The 18,516-nt window shown below is 37.1% G+C and overlaps 1 protein-coding gene across 5 annotated transcripts in view; it reads right to left on the minus strand.

The window, feature by feature from the left end:
* The window catches only part of PPP1R13B (protein phosphatase 1 regulatory subunit 13B), a 70,791-nt gene that overhangs the window by 3,682 nt on the left and 48,593 nt on the right, over window positions 1-18,516 (minus strand). For 2 of the 5 annotated variants that reach the window (XM_084521821.1, XM_084521819.1), the window contains exons 5-15: window positions 13,784-13,885; window positions 12,612-12,786; window positions 11,978-12,174; window positions 10,482-10,646; window positions 9,554-9,734; window positions 7,628-7,783; window positions 5,194-5,363; window positions 3,841-4,342; window positions 2,586-3,355; window positions 876-1,013; window positions 660-793 (exon numbers count right to left, since the gene is read on the minus strand). In XM_084521821.1, the coding sequence (XP_084377947.1) occupies window positions 660-793; window positions 876-1,013; window positions 2,586-3,355; window positions 3,841-4,342; window positions 5,194-5,363; window positions 7,628-7,783; window positions 9,554-9,734; window positions 10,482-10,646; window positions 11,978-12,174; window positions 12,612-12,786; window positions 13,784-13,885 (2,690 nt within the window). The remainder of the gene's footprint in view (window positions 1-659; window positions 794-875; window positions 1,014-2,585; window positions 3,356-3,840; window positions 4,343-5,193; window positions 5,364-7,627; window positions 7,784-9,553; window positions 9,735-10,481; window positions 10,647-11,977; window positions 12,175-12,611; window positions 12,787-13,783; window positions 13,886-18,516) is intronic. The other 3 variants (XM_084521820.1, XM_084521823.1, XM_084521822.1) reach the window with 3 other exon arrangements.

Here is an 18,516-nt window from a genome sequence, read left to right on the forward strand (position 1 = left end):
TGCAATACAGCATTTAGTCCGTCTGTTTTTAAAGCCAGTTGCTCTTTATGATTATAGTGTATATGTGCATTGTTCTAAACCTGCTGAACAACCTGGAGTGGATTCCAACGCTTACCTGACTCCAGTAAAGCCAAACATTCTAAAATAGATGTTAACAAAAATAGCAATTTTCATAGCTTGCAGGACTGCTGGACATAAAAGGATATTTTTCAATATGAGGGAATTTGAATTATAAAATAAGGTGGGGGAACAAGTGCTTGGCATAGCATGGTTTCCTATCTCCAAACTCTTTACAAGTGCTACATCTGCTTGGAAGGCTAGACCTATTCTTCAGAAACACAATCTGTGGATGGGTTACATAAAAATGAAGCATAAACTTTTGTCGCTCATTATTTAAATCACTTCAGCATGTAAACACAAAATGCACCTAAAAGGTAAAAACAAAATACAGTATAATTTATGATTCAAGGGTGATCGCACGTGGGTTAAATATCCTGGAGCTCTACATTTGAGTTTGTCACCATCTGGAGATTAGAAAGTGCTCATTTACTGGGAGAAACAGGGAAGGAAATTGTTCCTCAAACAGGTCTCCACTACATTTTGGATTTGCATCAAAATAGCATTTTTCTAGATGCTAAGTTAAAAATCTTATTACTTACCACCCATCGCTATCTGCTGCATTTACGTTTACCCCAAAATCAAGGAGAAACTTCACAATGTGGTGATGGCCAGCACACACTGCGTTATGCAAAGGTGTAATTCCTTCATCATTGGGCTTGCTGGGATCATCAACCTATTGAAAATGTAAAACAGTTCAGCACTTTTGTTTTTTTTTTTTAATATTTGAAAGAGGTTGCATTTGCTTAGAAGCTCACCTCGTATATGATTCTTTGTACAAGATCAAATTCTCCCTCCAAGGAAGCATCTAGGAGAAGAGCCAATGGATTGAACTTCACCCGCAAACCATGGCCTGTTCTTTCCGAGTTAGGTTTCTTCAGGTTGGTACGTTTGGTCTGGGTGGAAGTGAAGGTTTAAAGCATTACTTCAGGTTGCAGAGGTGTTAAAAAACATTCATTACTTTTTATGCCGATGAGGAATTCCATTTGCCTTGGATGGCCGTAAGAACTATGCAAATACTTCTATTTCAGTCTACTAATAGAATACTCAATACCTTACTGTAACCTACTCAGTTTAAAATGAGAAAGCATGCTAGAAGCTCCTACTTAAAGGTAACAAGTACAAGGGACAAAAGTATTAAGCCAACGGTTTTTGAGCACCACAATCTTAGTTGTGTCTAATATGAGCTGAATACATCTCTGGCAGATGGTCTGAGACTGTGTCACTACTTTAGCTTAGACTAGAAAGCGTGACAATTAAACATGAGAATTGGTTTCTACTCAGGGGAATTTCTGCCTTAAATTAGTTAAATTGTCAGCTGTAGGTCAGTACCAAAAAGACTTGCTGTGAGAAAAAGTCCGTAAGGCTATTTTATGTAACATTCTAGATGGTGTAATCAGAAGAAACATCCTCAAGATCCAAAGCACATTTAAATGTGTTTGAGAATATTCTGCATCATTCATGTCCTTGCCACTTTCCAGAAAAATAAAATCTACTATTAATTAGAGCTTTCCAGAATGTGTTTAGTCTGTATCATCACAAGGTCTGTTCTCATTTACGCCCGTTTAGCATGGCTATTTCGGTTTGGAAAATAAGCCTCCCAAGATACGAGTAATATCTGTTGCTAACATACTCCATTCTTCCAGAAGTATCCTGGTTCACTTGTCCTGGAAAATGCACACAAAAAGCCCTGTGCACACTGCAGTCAAATTGTAAGAGGAATGCAAGGTTTCTGCTAAAGAATCTATGATAACTCTAGGTGAGTCAAGAAGTAGAGATATGTTTTGAAATCAGTGTTAAATGAGTCATGTTAACAACTAAGAATAAAATTCGTTTTGCTCCCCACCTTCAATTCTCCATATGCTGTAGATTTTGGTATTGACAAAGGCAACTAGTGTTGAAAAGACTTTGGTGCTGGATGAGGACTTGGAAAGCAATTCAAATTGAGACAAATCCTTTAGAAAAACATTTCTGCTAAAACAAGTCAGCTGTGTTTCTGTTAGTTTCGTCAGCCCTAGTCTCACCTCTCTCTACTGAGAGGGGGGAAAAGGAATGCATTTCTCCCAGAATAGCTTTTCAGCTTGTATGCAAATTAAAAATCTCCACTGCAATTCATAGGTTCATATAAACAGTTAGCTTTGTAGCCCTGGGGAAATGAAAAGTTATTTTTCATGATATCTCAGATACCACAGAGCTTCTACGACAATACTATATCCCAGATGAAGTTCTACATCCTAAATTACATACACAACCTCCTGTTGCCTGTGTCTTTTTTCCTTATTAAACAACTCCACTAGTAAAGAAGCTATTCTATCAGATTATTCCTTGGAGTCATTTTTTTTATATTACTATTTTAGTATCAAAACTCGTAATGCAAGCATACCATTTAACCTTAAGCATAACTGGAAGAGGGTAAGCTTAACACACAGCTAATTCCGTAGTTCAAAATTTGTCTTTTAGTTACTTACTGGAGGAACTGGAGGAGGAAGAGCAGGTTGCAAAGGAACTTCATCTTCTACTGGAGAACTGACCTCAGGTGTGGGACTGGACGACTCTTCAGTAGAAGGAACTATAGCGACATTGTTGTTGTTGTCTTCAGTTGTCTCAGGTGTTTGATTTGTGGTTTCAGTGCTGATCAGTTCCTCAGTAGCAGGAGAAGGTAATTCATTATCGTTGGCATCTGATGAAGGAGGGGGTGGCTCATCAGGAACAGGAACTATAGGTTGCACGGAGATGGGTTCCTCAATATTGCCATTGGTACTGGCGTTACCGTTATCAACATCTGCTAAGATGCCTATGAAGTCCTGGGGATTGCTTGGCTGATAGAAAGGAGCACTTTCTATTCCTCCAGCAAGAGTATTAAAGCGCTGATACAACAATTTTTGTATATTTGGTCCACTTGGGCCTTCTGGTTCTGTGATAGAACTACGCTTCTTTAGCGGCCGAGGAGCATTGGCCAATTTTCTCCTCAGAGCTTCCAGGTCAGCATCGCTTTGATATCGCAGGGGTGAGTGCACGATAGGTGTGAGCTTTGTAGGACTGAGAGGACGAGGAATGTTTTCCACGTTGCTGTTTTCACTGGGTGGTGGAGCGTTTTCCAGCTCTTGATCTTTTTCAGAGACCTCAGTCTGAGGCTGAGATTGTGGCTGTGAAGGAGTCTGGGCAGGCAAAGAACCATGAAGGAATGGCAGCGGCGAGGGTGAAGTTGAACCAGATTGTAAGACAGGCTTTCCATAAACTGAAGGAAAAAACAATGGAAAACAGTGAAGAACTATTCTCAAATTATGTAATAAAATATTTGCAAATAAACCAGATGTCTTTGTTGCTACTTGTTTGACACTAGTACAGAAAATAATTATGTTGGAATCCATCAAAACAAAAATAAGTACTCACCTGTTGGCGATGGCAACCACCAACTCTCTATGCACAATTTTTTTCAACTTACTTATAAAGCATAGATGGAGCATCCAGACTGTATTGTTCTATTCCTATCTTGTTTTAATTAATAGGCAACTGAACGTATTCTCATTTATCACCCCCAAAAGAAATGGGATCATTCTGCTGCCATACTACAGACAAAAAAGCAAACAAACAAAACTTTTCTCACGGATTTAGAGAGGCTTCTCAAACAAGATGTCATTTATACTGATACATAAACTAAGCCTAATGAATAGATTTTAATAGTCTATTTCAAAGGACAAAAAAAAATAACGTATATTCTACCTGCTTTTACTGACTTATTTAAGGTATTATATACAGCTTGCTGATAATTCTTTGGTGGTGTTGCTTGTTGAAGATACATTGAGTAGATGGAACTGGAGTTCACTGTCTGTGGCCCTTTTCTGGGAGACTGAGGTCTTGATCCTTTATCAGCTAGAAAAGGTCTGATGGCCACAGTTAAAGGCAGTTCTGGCCTGCCATCTCCTCCTGGGAACAAGGGGGGGCCAGAAGGCTGATACGTGGGGCTGGGAGGTACAGAAATCCGCTGCTGAATCTGCTGTGAAGAGCTGGGTTGATGCATGTTGCTTGGCGGCGGGAGTGGAACAGGTCTTTGCCGATTTGTTATACTCGTTCCGGGTCTGGGCAGGCTTCCATCCTTCCTTCTTTCTAGAGAATTTGTAGAACCTGTTCCTAAGGGAACCGGGCTTGGATAGGTCCCATAGTTTTGAGGTAACTGCTTGCTTACACCAGGAATTGTTGGTGGCACTTTCCCCAGGTCAAGGCCCTGTGCAAGAACAAAAAAAAGTGTAACACCTCATTAAATAAAATACTTGCAAGCAAGAATATTCTTCATTCAACAAAACAGACTAATGATGTGTGACAAGAAAGGAGTCAGTGTAAGTAATTTGTCTTCCTTAAACACTACACGATTCTACCTGAATTTACCACTAAGACCTACTGTTTAGAAGCATCTTCAGTTATAATACATTAATATGAATCCAGAACTACTTGAGTACTTTCAAAGCCTTAATGACCAGATCTAGGTTCTGGACCTCAGTATCTATTTGGTAATTGATAATGTATAATGTGATAGTAGTGACAGTTTACCAAAACAATTTAAAGACAAGGCCATTATTCTTTAAAGATTATAGTGTTAAAGAATTCATGAAGTACAAGAACAACAGCGCAGACAGACACCACCAGTGGACTCACTGGAGGATGGATTTCTTTTTTTTTTCTTTTTTTTTTTCCCAAGAGAAAGAGCATGTTGAGAAGTGGTAATTCACACCAAGGAAAAACAGTAACAAAGATGTGAATTGGAAAAATAGGAAGGTGGGGAAGAGGATTAGGACAAACAAATGGGGAGAAAAGGGGAAACCGGATATGTGAAAGAACAGAACGTTCTATCAACAACCTACTTAGGCTGAAAAAAAAATCCATCAATTGTAATCTGCTAAGAATACAAAGGAAAAGGGGGGAAGGGATACAAAGGTAATTTCACTTGTGACATTTTAAATACTTATAAGCAGAGAAATTAAAAAAAGTGTAGATATCTGAAGTAAGTCTGGCTGTGGCAGCCAAAGGTTCATAATTTCAGCAAAACAGATCTAAAAATGCACCGCAGAGTAAACCCACCAGCTTATCAGTACTTCCTAATACTGAAGTTGGCAAAGGTTGGCTGGATATAGTTCCTTGTTTTAAAGCAGTGTCCATGCTCGATTCTTTCCAGTCTGTGTTGGAGATCTGAGGGGGTTTTACCACAGGGGCTGAGCTCTGCTTAAGTAATGGCCAATTTCCATCATTAGCTTGAAAACAGATGAAAACACTATTTAAAATAATCCGTACCACCATTGTAAACAAGCAATAACAACACGCGAAATGGAACAGGTTAGATTACAACAGGATTAAGTTGATTCCAGAAATCAGATGAAGTGCTATGTTTGATTCAGAAATCAATACCCAAAGCCCAATCACTGTATATATAACATGCTGTTTGTTAGCCTTTGACATTTGAATTGTACCACAAATTCCTATAGAAAAAAGATTGTTAAAATTTTGCTTTGAGTGTTGCACATTTTACTATTAAAAGGCAAAGTTAAGTTCAGAGAAGAAGTCTTTACAGAAACACTTAAGCGTATTTCCTTTGGTACTCTCCAGGAACACTGTCAAATTATGACACACGTTAAATCTACGTCTCCATGTGGACTTATTCCAAATTTAACCTATTGTTAGTGGGCTCATTGACTCATAACAGGAAGTAAAACTCATTTTAAGAATGTGGTAGAACAAAAGCCTGCATTCCTTTACTGGATGTGGCTCCTAACTTACCTTTTGTTTTTTCCTCTACATACTCACCTGATCAGCATTGCCTCAGAGATTTAATTTTAAAGAAACATATAAGGTCAGCTGACAACAAGAAGTCACAGTGCCAAAATACAAGTCCTGGACTTTTATCTTCATTGCATGAAAAAAAAAATCATGCACAGCTGCATGTAAACTGCAGCAACAAATCCTTAACAAATCCTAGATGCTTTGATACGTTACTTTATTAACTGCAACAGACTATTTACTTTCTGTTCCCCAAGTGAGAGAGTTTAAGTCATTTTATAATTAGATCTGGCTTACAGTAACTCTGCAGATCCTTGGCTAGATTCTAGGGCTTAAATCTGCTTTTGACAGATCAAACTTTAGATGTCTCTAGAGTGACCAGAGATCATTTCTCCTTCCCTATCGCCTGCAGTTAACTTAGTGGAGCATTTAAAGATGACATGTAACACTTTACTAGGCCAGGGCAACTAAGTGGGGGGAGGAGATTAACTGAGATTTCTGGACCCCATAGTAAACTCATAGCAAAAGCCTATAGTAAAAAAAATAAAATCAAATGACAACCAGGCAATGTTTCCTGTTTCGTTTCACTCTTAAGCCCCTAGAAAATAGAATCAGCAAGACTATTTATAGGATTTCATGCCATCCTCTGTCTAGTATAGATGACAGTCTAAGAACAAGGTGCATAAAATATTTTAATTACATTGAATTTAACTTCCCCACTACTTTCTACATGAGCCTCATCCTTTTTAAATCCAGACCCTCTCTCCTCTTCACTTCTGTTTCATTCTGCTTCTGTAACAGAGTGTAACTGCTCCCATCTTCACATCCTTCATGTGACAGTCTGGCAGACTGGCAACTGTCACGCACTTTGTATGAGCACACCTTTCATGTACTGCCACAACCCAAGGTGGATCTCATGCACTTAACTAAGCTGCTGTTGTGATCCCCAACTGCAGGGTACGGCACCAGGTGCTCACAGGAGGCAACCACGCAGCATCTCCCTTCTGCCTTTGGTTTGACTCTCAGCCACCCCACAGCCACTTCAACCAGCTGGATTCAATTTCTCTTCCAAATGTACCCTCTTATCTACCTGCCTGTAAGACTACCCAACACCCAGTGCATTTCAACTCCCACTAACCAGATTTGTATTTACATAAATAAGACAGTGACATAGACACACAAGTTCCTGTGTATTTTCTCTGATTTTACCTAAAGGTTATTGTAGGTCTGGATCCATGATACTTGCTACAGCAACTGAGGTATAAGCCAAGTATAGCATTTTTGTCCTGCTGAAATCAGCAAGATTCTTGCTATTGACCTGGACAAGGTGAGCTTTTATCCCACCTCTGGGGCCAGTGCAAAACAGAAACTCTCAAACTTTCACACAAAATAACTCAAGCTAAATGTGTATATATACATCTATCTGCTCCGAGATAGACTAGAACATCTTTTGGTGCTTACCACAAATTTTCTAATAATAATTCTCAATTTTTTTTCAATGAAGAAAATTGATCCCTAGAATGCTATTGCAATACTCTAAGGATGAATTTGCCACAAATCCATTTACTTCAAATGCAAAAAGCAACTTCTGAACAATTTTACATCTCAACAGCATCTACTACATACCAGCCCACAACACAAGTTCTAAAGATGCTGTTTAATATGCATCTGTATGCAAGAGCTCAGATGACCATATTAAAAACTGAGTTCTTAGCTAGCCAAGTATCTTCTACGGACTCACAGTGCTGGGTGTCAAATAGAGTAGGTGCCAGACGGATGACATTGTGAACAGCAGACTGAAGAGAAGTGGGAGGTGACAGAATAGGATCCGCTATTATGTCTAAATCAGAAACCTTCCAGGTGTCTGGAGATTTTTTCACACACCCCCAGTCTGTTTCTATCGGACACACCAAGGCAGATCCAGTTACACAGAAAAAGAAAGAAAAAAAAAAAGTAGTGGAAAAATTAAAACAATGACAATGGAGAAATTAGAACAGGAACACACAGATAATGAGAAACAAAAGCATGACAGTTGAAAAAAAAATCCCATTTTTATTTCTTCCAGGGAGCATATAAAATTCTCCTAAAATAAATCTATCTTACTGGACTTCCCTCAAGTATGTTCAAAGTAATAAATACAAAGTCAGTCCTAAGGCAGAATAAGTATTTTTATAAAAATCAAAGAGCTCTCATTCGTAGATCTTAAAACCTTGTGAGGTCAGTCCAGAAGTATGGATGTGTTTCTAGTAACGGTAAGACTTATAAAACAGTGAATTATTTCTGGTTTGTGAACTTAAAAGTTATGAACTGTTGCATACATTGGAGAAGAATCCACATATCCAAATCCAAAACTGCTGCAAATCTGTCTTTTCACCTCAGAATTAAATCCTTCCATACTCTTTAATTTTTTCTATAAAAGCAGTGATTGGGTTTCTATAGCCTTTGAATCAAACTAAAGATATTGTTAGATCACTAATATCATTGGAAAATGCAAAGATTTTTTTGTTTGTTTGTTTATAGTTCTGTTGTTGTTTACGTTCACTTCCTGACTTTGGGATTTTTGGGATTCCTGTTGTTCTTTCCTGCAGACATAGGGAGGTTCTGATAGTCTTTCCTTCAATCTTTTCCTCCCTGTTTGGAAGCATGTTGCAAGCTTTGCTGGCGTATCCAGTTTTAAGTATTGGAATGCATGTGAATATTGCAGAAGCTTTGGTCTAGCAGTCTCATCTCTTATCTCATTTCTATGTCTCTCCTAGAAGATCGTGCTAAATCAAGTCCTGTGATTAGATTGATTGGACTGTGCATTTTTTATTTTTATTATGTATATTTATTTGTATTTATAAGTCAGTATTTATTTGTATTATGCATGTTAAGCTAGCCACTTATTAAGAACTCTGATTTTGCTAAGATGTGAACACACAAGGGAGCTGCACCAAAATGAAAACTTAATGCACAAGTGTCATGACTTGCTTCTGTTAGTCTCCAATGTAAATTTAAAAAAGTGTCTTCTATTTTACAATACAGATAGAATTATTAATTTTGGGAAACATGGGAATCAATTTCAGTTATGCAGAATACTCTAGAGGGGCAGCTCCTTCACTAATGAAGGCAGATAGAAGTAAACACCATCAATGCTAAGGTTATGCCACTTTAGAAACGCTTCAAGAACCACAGATACTCATCTCTCTGTAGGAGCAAAAGCTTCCCATCGTTTTATTGCATTCTCCTACTTAGTCTCCTTCTGGGAAGTAGTATTATTTTTACTAGTTCACTAGTTTTGGTTTGCTGTGCATATACTATGAATAGTTGTTTATAATATTTTTTGCCACCAAGTTGATTTCATTATGATATTCAAACACACAAACTAATTCAAAAGCTATTAAGACAGAACAGTTAAAAATCTGTAAAGGAACATGTAATCCTTTTAGTGTTTTACCACCTAGTAAAATCACAAAGAAAACATACTCTATCTTCTGAGAAAAATTCATGGGAAAGAGGTGAAAATGGCTCATACCAAGCAAGTACTGTCCAGTGAACTTGAACACATCTAAACATGCCTTTTCTGCTACAGAAATTATCTCAACACAGGATCTCTTACAATTACTCCCTTTCTTATTACTCCTTTCCAAATAATATATATTAACGATCATCATACTTAGGTGCTTACCAGATTTTGATCTCCCGTGTGTTGAGCTAGAAGCAATGGTGAGAGACTGTGGTTTAACTGGATCTACTGGTACAGCGTAAGTGCCAGCACTTGGAACTTGGATGTAAGGTCCTACAGCTGCCACCCGTCCTGAAGCACTCAAAGATGATTGGGGTGATGAAGTTCCATTAATACGATTCAACTAAAAATCAGACAAATTGAAACGTGAATTTCCATTTAATCTAGGCATTTGTGCGTGAAAAGGAGGTCTGAATTTAATTATCTGGAACCATGCACTGTAGCTAATTCACTTTAATAAATTACTCCATGTTATGCAAAAAAAAAAAAAAAAGAACTAGGAAGACAATTTTTTTTCCTTAAAACTAACACCTCAAAAATTAAATTTCTCAGCCACAGCACATACTTTTCATGAAGAAAACTTTTACTGCTAAAGGTCTCTTTTCAATGTACCTTTTGTATAAATGAATAAATTTATGTATTGAAATCAACACCTCCAGCTAGGAATACACAGGGGAATCCATAAGTGATGTCTCTAGTCCTCAGACAAAATGTCTACTGATTTCTAGTCAAAGTCCCAGACAACTATCTGCTAATTTTATCAGACCCTTTATTACATTTTTATCATTTTTTCTGTTCCAGGGAAAAACAAAGACAAACAAAAAACCTACCTTTTTGATGCCTTTATGCTCTAAAAAACAGCCCATAATGAAACTTCCTACAAATATGGCGTGTACAACACGCACACAAAAAAGCAGCAGTTTTCTCTTATCTATGGAAAAACTTAAAACTATGTTAAGAAGTTTACTACTTCTATAATGGGCTCTTTACATGTAACTGTACTACTCAGCTGGGAATAGAGTGACATTCTATGTAGAATTAATAGGCTGCTGATAAACTAAAGTGTGGCCCTTTGAATAGTTTATCTTACAGGAATGTTTTCTTTTTGACGTGCCTCAACTTTTTTCTTGTATAGTCGTTCACGCAGCTCATTGATTCGCTTGTCCATCATGGCCACCTCCATATTACGTTTGTTTAACAGTTCTTTCTGCTGCTGAAGCTTGGAGTTCTGCTCCTGATTAAGCCTGTTCCGAATCTGAAAGGAGAAAAAAAAAAACATTAAAAAACAGTACTTGTTAGGACAGTTACTTCATTTTGTCTTTGTCAAGGTTGTTTTTAACATGTTGTTAAAAAAAATAAAATATGATGCAACATGGATCAGCCATGTTCTGACATCTGATTGTATACTTCCACAAAGCCTGTCAAATTACCATGAACAACTAACTGTTATAAAGAAAACATTAGGACATGCTATCTTTTGCCAAGCTATTGGATACCTCGTAAGCATGTAGCATGCATCCCATTTATACCAACTGGATTAAAGAATTAGGCAAAAATACATTTCATAAAGCAGTTCCAAAATGAAATATTAAGTCCTAGAAAACACTTGTTAAAAGTTACATTTAACCACAATGGAAGTTTGAATATCATGGAAACTAAAAATAAGTGATATCAAACTTGTACAAGAAATTATGCTCTTAATTCTGTTTCCAGTTCCACACAAGTTCTTGATGCCTGGAAGGGAAGTTAACTGAACTGCTAGCACCCGGTCTGGATACCAGTTTTTCTCTCTGCATGGGGATTAAACTGAAGCCTTCACAGCAGGTTTCCAGTAAATAAGGAGACTGATTACCTTTATAGTTTAAATCAACTATGACATCCTGACACATTAAGTATTCTTAAGTATACTGTAAATTTTAAACAAAAACTGGACAAAATTCCAATGTGAATGGAATAGTTAATTATTGATGTGAAAGCTACTCTTCAGATGTACCAATATTTTTGGATAAAGATGTAAGATAGTGGTACAGTGAATAACATACGAATATAGTGTAGCTACATTAGTATGCTGTATAGCATACTGAATAGTGCAGTGAATATAGCTCAGCTTACAATTTTGATTATTTTCTTACAATGATACTTCCTATGTGTTTCTGTTTATTTACATTCTCCTTATAGCTATATTTTCACAATATATTTTTAAATTACTCTTATTTGCTGCCCATTCACGTCTCCAAGCTAAGACAAAATCTAAGGGAATGTGCTATATCCAGTTCTTTGCAAATCAGAAAGGCACTGAAATGAAATTTTCTTTTGGAGAGAGATTACAAGTACTTTGTGCACATTCAGTATCTTCCATACTGCTCAGAAATGCCCTTCAGAACACTTTCACACTTTGCCCCATTATATGTATGAGCAACAACAGAAATAGTTTTGAAAGCTAATGAAATCCTGTTTTAAGAGGACGCTTGCATTGACATTCTGATATTTCAATTTTATGAAATCGCAGAACAAAGTGTCCACCCATAAAGCCAGTAATATGACTTATTTCAACTGTCATTTAAACTGTATTTCTCAATATTTTACCTGTAGCTCCTGATACAATTTTTTTAATTCTACTGCTGCAGGTCCTGTTACTTGTCCATTGTAAGACTGAAACCCATTCAGCTTCCCCTTCCGTAAGTCTTCCAGTTGCTGAGTAAGTTGATCCACTTTTAATACTGCAGCCTGTAGCTCCTGCTGCTTCTCCTGGAACATGGCACTTATATGCTCAATTTCAGTTGCTAAAATTAACAAGATAACAATAGTAAGTTATTGTTAACAGTTAAAAGTTATTGTAACAAGTGCAGGAGATACTGATAATTTTTAATTCTACGGGTATTGCTAAGAACAACGTACTAGTTTTAAACCTGGTGTATTCATACACATAATAAACTACTTATAATGCATCGGGAATTGTTAACATTTACAACAGATACTCTAATTACTTATAACTTTATAACTATATATAAAGTTACTTATAACTTTATATATATATATATAACTTTATAAAAATAGATAATAAATTACACCACGTATAAATTTCCTAGAAATTTCTGGCAACCGTTGTATGACAAATAAATATTCTATGTGAAATCCTGTTACAGTGTATGACATTATTTGCCAGATATACAGTGAACAGCAAATAAAATTGAATAGTATACTTAGAAATTCCACATACACAGATTGCCATTCATGATCTTGCTATAATCCACTTGTCCTCTCATGGCACGGATTTTTTTCAACTTTGTCTCCTGGGTTTCAACACGTTCTTTAAGTTTTTGAAGCTTTTCACTCTCTGAAACAGACTGCTGCTGACGACGTTCTTGCTGCTTCAGGTAACGCAAACGTTGTTCCTAACAAAATAAAAGACAAAAGGTACTTGTTACCCTTGTATTTATAGAAAAAGTTGATTTAGTAAAGCCTATCTCTATGATCACTGGTTTTTGGTTTTGTTTGTTTTGGGGTTTGTTTAAGCTTATTTTCTTCCCAGCAATCAGAAAAACTTGTATCTAGTTAAAACATACACTTGTCCTCCTGAGGAAAAAAATACCTCTTTAAAACAAATTTGTTAAATTTATGGTAAGAAATTCAAAATTTTAGACCAAACATCAATTTTACATATTTGTGAAACCATGTATTGCTTGAAGAATCAAGCCTATCAGTGAAAACTTCCTTCTGGCATTTGGCTTCTGCTGCTATTAATACTTTTCCTACCATTGCAAAATGAACTTCCAACACTGTGATCAAGCTTCTCAGTGAACACCAAGCACTCCCAACAGAACATTTACACAAGCTGGCCTACTAGAAGATAATGTTCCAGTACTTAATGACAGTCCTCTTGGTGGACGCAGTGAAAATATTTACTTTTTCTATGTTTTTTCCACCAAAAAAAAGAGAATTGTTAGGTTTATTGCTTGTAAAGACACTGTGCCATACTCCAAGCATCCCATGTGTACTGTATTTTAGAACACCAAGAACAAAGTCAAAAACATTAAACCCACTCTGTTTAGATTGTCGCACCTCAGACTTCAGAAATATAATACATGAATATATTTGAAATGGGCACATTCTCATCTCACATCACTGTTACTATATCGAAGTGAATGAGCGAGTATATATGAATATAGAGTCGTGGGTGGTCTATTACAGATAACAAAGTGGGCTTCACAAAAGAGAAAAAAACTAGCGATGTTTTTATAAAGACACACAACTGTTGCTTCTTTAACCACTTAAGCTTATTTCAAGTGACTTGGGTGCATTGATCTGTACCCCCAAAACCCGCATTTGCACACACTGACAGAAATTTGTATTTATTACAATCCCTATATTTTGTTTGCTGCTAATTATTACCTTAGCAACCAACATTTGCTGCTGATTTTCAATCTGCTGCTGTTGTCGGGCTGCCATGTCTTGAAGTTCAGAGAGAGTGAGCTCAACACGTGGATTCCCAACCTGTAGATCACAAAACATTACATCAACGTGGTGATGTACATGGAATGCTCTGATGTTAGAAACTAAATTCCCACTTGTCAGAGGAAGGCTAACACTCCCTCCCCAGTCCTTAGAAGAAGAAAAATGATGGATAGCTGTTAAAGAGGAAGGAAGACCAAAGTATAAAGAAAGGACACAGTTCACACACATACCAGCAACAGAAAAAGCAAGAAGGGGCAAAGCAGATGAAAGAGAGGAACACTAAGAGACAAAACAAAGAGGAGAAAAGAGACCTCATGCTACATTTAAATTTGCTTTCTTAAGATGCTCTGTAGAATTGGCATCCACTGCTGATATAACACACACAATAGTAGACACGCAAGCAGGAATATTAAGCAGGAACTGGAAGCTGAAGCTTCTTCCCTTTGCTAACACTTTCAGTGTAGGTACCTTGGCAGCTTGAATTAACAGTACAAGGGGGAATGGGCTAAAGTTGTACCAGGGGAGGTTTAGGCTGGATATTAGGAAGAACTTTTTCACTGGGAGGGTTGTTAGGCATCGGAATGGGCTGCCCAAGGAAGTGGTGGAGTCACCATCCCCAGAGGTCTTTAAAAGACGTTTAGATGTAGAGCTCAGTGATAACAGTTTAGTAGAAGACTTATTGGCGTTAGGTCAGAGGCTCAACTCAGTGATCTTGGAGGTCTCCTCCAACCTAGATGATTCTGTTGTTTAGCATTATTTACGTTGTGCAGGACAAGTACACACGAGAACCCTTAAAAGAGGTTGTCACTAAGCTCACATACCAAGACTGTGAAATGTCACAGAATCCCAATGGTTTGGAAGGGACCTTAAAGCCCACCCATTCCAACCCCCTGCCATGGGCAGGGACACCTCCCACCAGATCAGGTTGTCTAAAGCCCCATCCAGCTTGGCCTTGGGCACTTCCAGGGATGGGGCAGCCACAGCTTCTCTGGGCAGACTGAAGCATTTAAGATCAGAACCTGTGAAAAACAGTCTGTGCAAAGTGAAGTGGAGTAAAGGTGATCCACTTTGGATAATTAATTAGCCATTACTGTGCAAACTCTGAATGAAGAGAAGACCCCCAACCCCAAATCCACCTCTATCAAAGTGAAGAACCAGTGCCATATGGAGAAGCTTTCTCCCCTCCCTCCAGGAAAAAAAAAAAAAAAAAAAAAAACAAAGACAAAACAAAACTCTGTATTGCCTTTATTTAAAGATGTCAGGATTTATTTTTATTTAGCTGCTGATTTCAGTTTGACAGACTGAGCAGAATGGCAATAATCCTAGACAAGAAATGTTGCTGGAAGCACCGCAGGAAGATTTCAGATAAAAGTTGTTCCACACAGGGCTTGCTGTTCTACTTTGGGGTCAGCGAAATGTAGACTAGCATTTAGAGATCTTTGGGGTTTAAAAAAAAAAGGAAAGAAATCTTTATTATCAATGACACCTCTTCTGTTACCAAAGCAAGCTTTGGAGAAAGACAAAAATCATGGGGGGAAAAAAGCTAGATGAAGATTTAACACTGGCAAATCGGAACTCTGGTGGAGTAGCAAAGACAGCTTTGTTTAGAGGTCAACCACACAGCAATAGATCACAAGGGATGAAGAAAAAGGGTGAAGGAGGTGACAGTCCAGTGTGTGTGCTACAGGCCTGCATTATTCCATGGCAATGGTGGTGCAGGTAACAGCGCTGCAGTGTTAGTAACTGTGCCCCCGCTGCTCAACCAGTGGGGCACCAGACCTATGGAACAATTTCTCCAAATTTCTTCTTATCAGTGCTTTATTGTAATAGTACTGCTACAGCAACTGCCTATTTGGGGCTTTAATTCAGTCTTTTCCCCTTTTCTATAAACAGACTTTATACATATACAATACACACAAAAAGCTTTAGCACAGCTAAAAAGAGATGGGAATTCTACTCTAAGGCTGGCAAATACAGAGATGGCAAAGACTCCCATTATTTAAAAGCTTAATGGTAGGAACAAGAAGGGCAGCTAACAATTGCTATAAAAATAGTAATCTTTGGTCTAAATTATAAGTGTTTAAGGCCTTGTACTGAATAACTCATAGACAGGAGTGGGGTTTTGTCACCCTTTTTGCATTTCAAAACTAACACATTTACAGAAGTCAGGGTACAGAGGCAATTATGAAAATTATTTAAAATTTATACAATTCTGTGACAATCTGTGTGTATTGTGTGTTTCCAAAGATGAACATCCTGTTTCAGTATGTTCATAGTTTTGCCACCAAAAATAAGTAATTTAAATCTCTACATTAAATTACTTCAATTCAACCCTTTTCTCCCTGCTATGCAATCACAGGAAAGACTGCAGTTCAACAAGACAAATTCCAGAAGCTGACACTTGCAAGTACCTGCTTTGCTACTCAAGGGAAGACAGAAAGAAGGAAATAGGAAAAAAAAAGCCACAGGCTTTGGATTGCACATTTTTTTCCTGAAAGAGAATACCAGCCTTTGAAAAATTATGCCCAAAAGCTGAAAGTTCACAGCAATCCAACATTTGTTGGAAGGTATTTTACACGTAATTCAGTCAGGTGATGGATCAACACAAAAGCCAGACTACCACACTGCAATACTTGAATAAACAATGGAGTATCTTCACCAAACTACATGACAATTACTATTAGTAAGCCATGCTGAAATTACGTGATTTCCTATACCCCTTACAGTACATCACTGCTGAAAAAGCAAAAAGAATTAAAAGTTTTGGATATACTGAGAATAGAGGTGTGTTGAATGAGTGCTTACAAAGTAGAATGTAGTCTAAAAGTTTTATAGATTAGGAAAAAATTAAAAATCCCACTAAACACATTCCCCACACCAATCAAGGAAGTACCAGATTTTAAATCAGATCAAACCTGATCCCAGAGGAAAGCTGCTCTACTTTTCTGGGCCCATTCCAGTGACTTCCAACACAGTTCTGTAGTGATCCCGTCTGACAAGATCCCCTACAATGCCTGTGCTCCACTCTAGGCAAAGTAAAATTCTCCTCTAAAATATTGTTGACACCAAGTATTTCAGCCACTCTGAGTGTCTTGTTTCATATTCCTGCAAATTGCTCAAATATCATTTCTCCAACCAATGCATAGTATGGAACTGATTCTTTAAGCTTCAGTCAGGAAAGGAAAATATTTGTTTTAAAATAGATTGCCTTTTTTTTTTTGTACACTTGAGCTCCAATTAGTGTTTCATGTTTCTCCATGTAATTATTGAATACATCTCAAGATCAGTCACTAAAACAAGCCAGATTGGGAACGCTAACTTTTAAAAGTTGTTGTATCTTAAATGTACAATATAGACATGTCAGACTAAAATTTCATTATAGAGAGTTATTGTCCTTCTTTGAAGATTTTCTGTATAATAGATTATGGAGCAGAATTTTAATTCTTACTGGAAATTACAAACCCTCTTAATAGTCATCAGTAATTAAAATTATTTTTGGTGCACAGGTCAGTCAAAAAAATTATACAGCTGTATCTGTACATAAATACATAGAGTAGTGGAACTGAAACAAAAGGTAAAAACCATCCAAAGCACAGATTTTTCTATTTCAAATCTGCTAGTGAACACAGTAATTAAAAAAAGACTGAACTTAATAGTGTGTATTTATTTATTTATTTTTAACTAGCATGACTTATGATAGATGATTTCTTCACAACATTCTTTAATAAGGCCAAACAACTTGTGTGTACTTGTGCTGCTCCCAGGAGGTGTTCTGGCTCTGCTGACTTCTTTGGCATGGTTTTCCATCAGAAGAACCTAAATCTCTGACTCTGTAGGGAAGTATTAAGAGGGACTCAGAACAGTTTGAAGTCTACCCTCTGGATCGCTGATTTTAAAAAGTCAAAATAAGGGAAAAAGCAGTAGTGTTTTTCCAATACACATATGCTCTGTTTCAAAAACAGTCGGAAACAAGTTTTAACCTATGAAAGTTATTCCCAATGCTTCTTCTCCTTTCTACTTTGATGATCAGTTTAAGTTTACACTGACAACTCATTCTATTTCTAGTAATACTTTTCAGTCTAACGCTGTCCAAGAAATACATGGTTTACATTGCTAAGAAATCTTGTTAAAATATACACCCAGACTCTAGTTGTAGTAAGCCTACAGGGGTTATGCATTTTTCAAGGTAAGCAAGCCATCTTACCTTGTAAAAATTACAGATTTCCTAAGTGAAAACTGTAACCCACAGTACACAATGACTATAAGAACCCAGTTTGTAAAAACACCAGTTACAAGAAATAGTTTGACCCAAAAGCTCAGAATTTTCACTACTTTAAATAAGCATATTTGAAAGTGTATCTTACAATGCCTGAAAAAGGTACTGCAACATTTTGCATTATGCGAAATAAAAAGAATTGTGAGATGAATAAATACTAGCTTCTCCTTAAAGCTATTAACTTCAGTAAAATATTCCATTTACAAAGTGCAATGTCTAGAAAATTTTTATATAGGGAAAAGCATTGAGAACACAGGAAAACAGTTATAATTAGCCATTCTTATAAATGCCCCATGAGAAATGTCTTCACATTTACCTCACTGAATACCAATGTATGACCTTTCCACTTAAAATAACTACATTATACCTAGGAAAGAAAAGAAGAATCTGAAGA

The sequence above is a fragment of the Aythya ferina genome (assembly GCF_964211825.1).
Source record: "Aythya ferina genome assembly, chromosome: 5".
Classification (NCBI taxonomy): domain Eukaryota; kingdom Metazoa; phylum Chordata; class Aves; order Anseriformes; family Anatidae; genus Aythya; species Aythya ferina.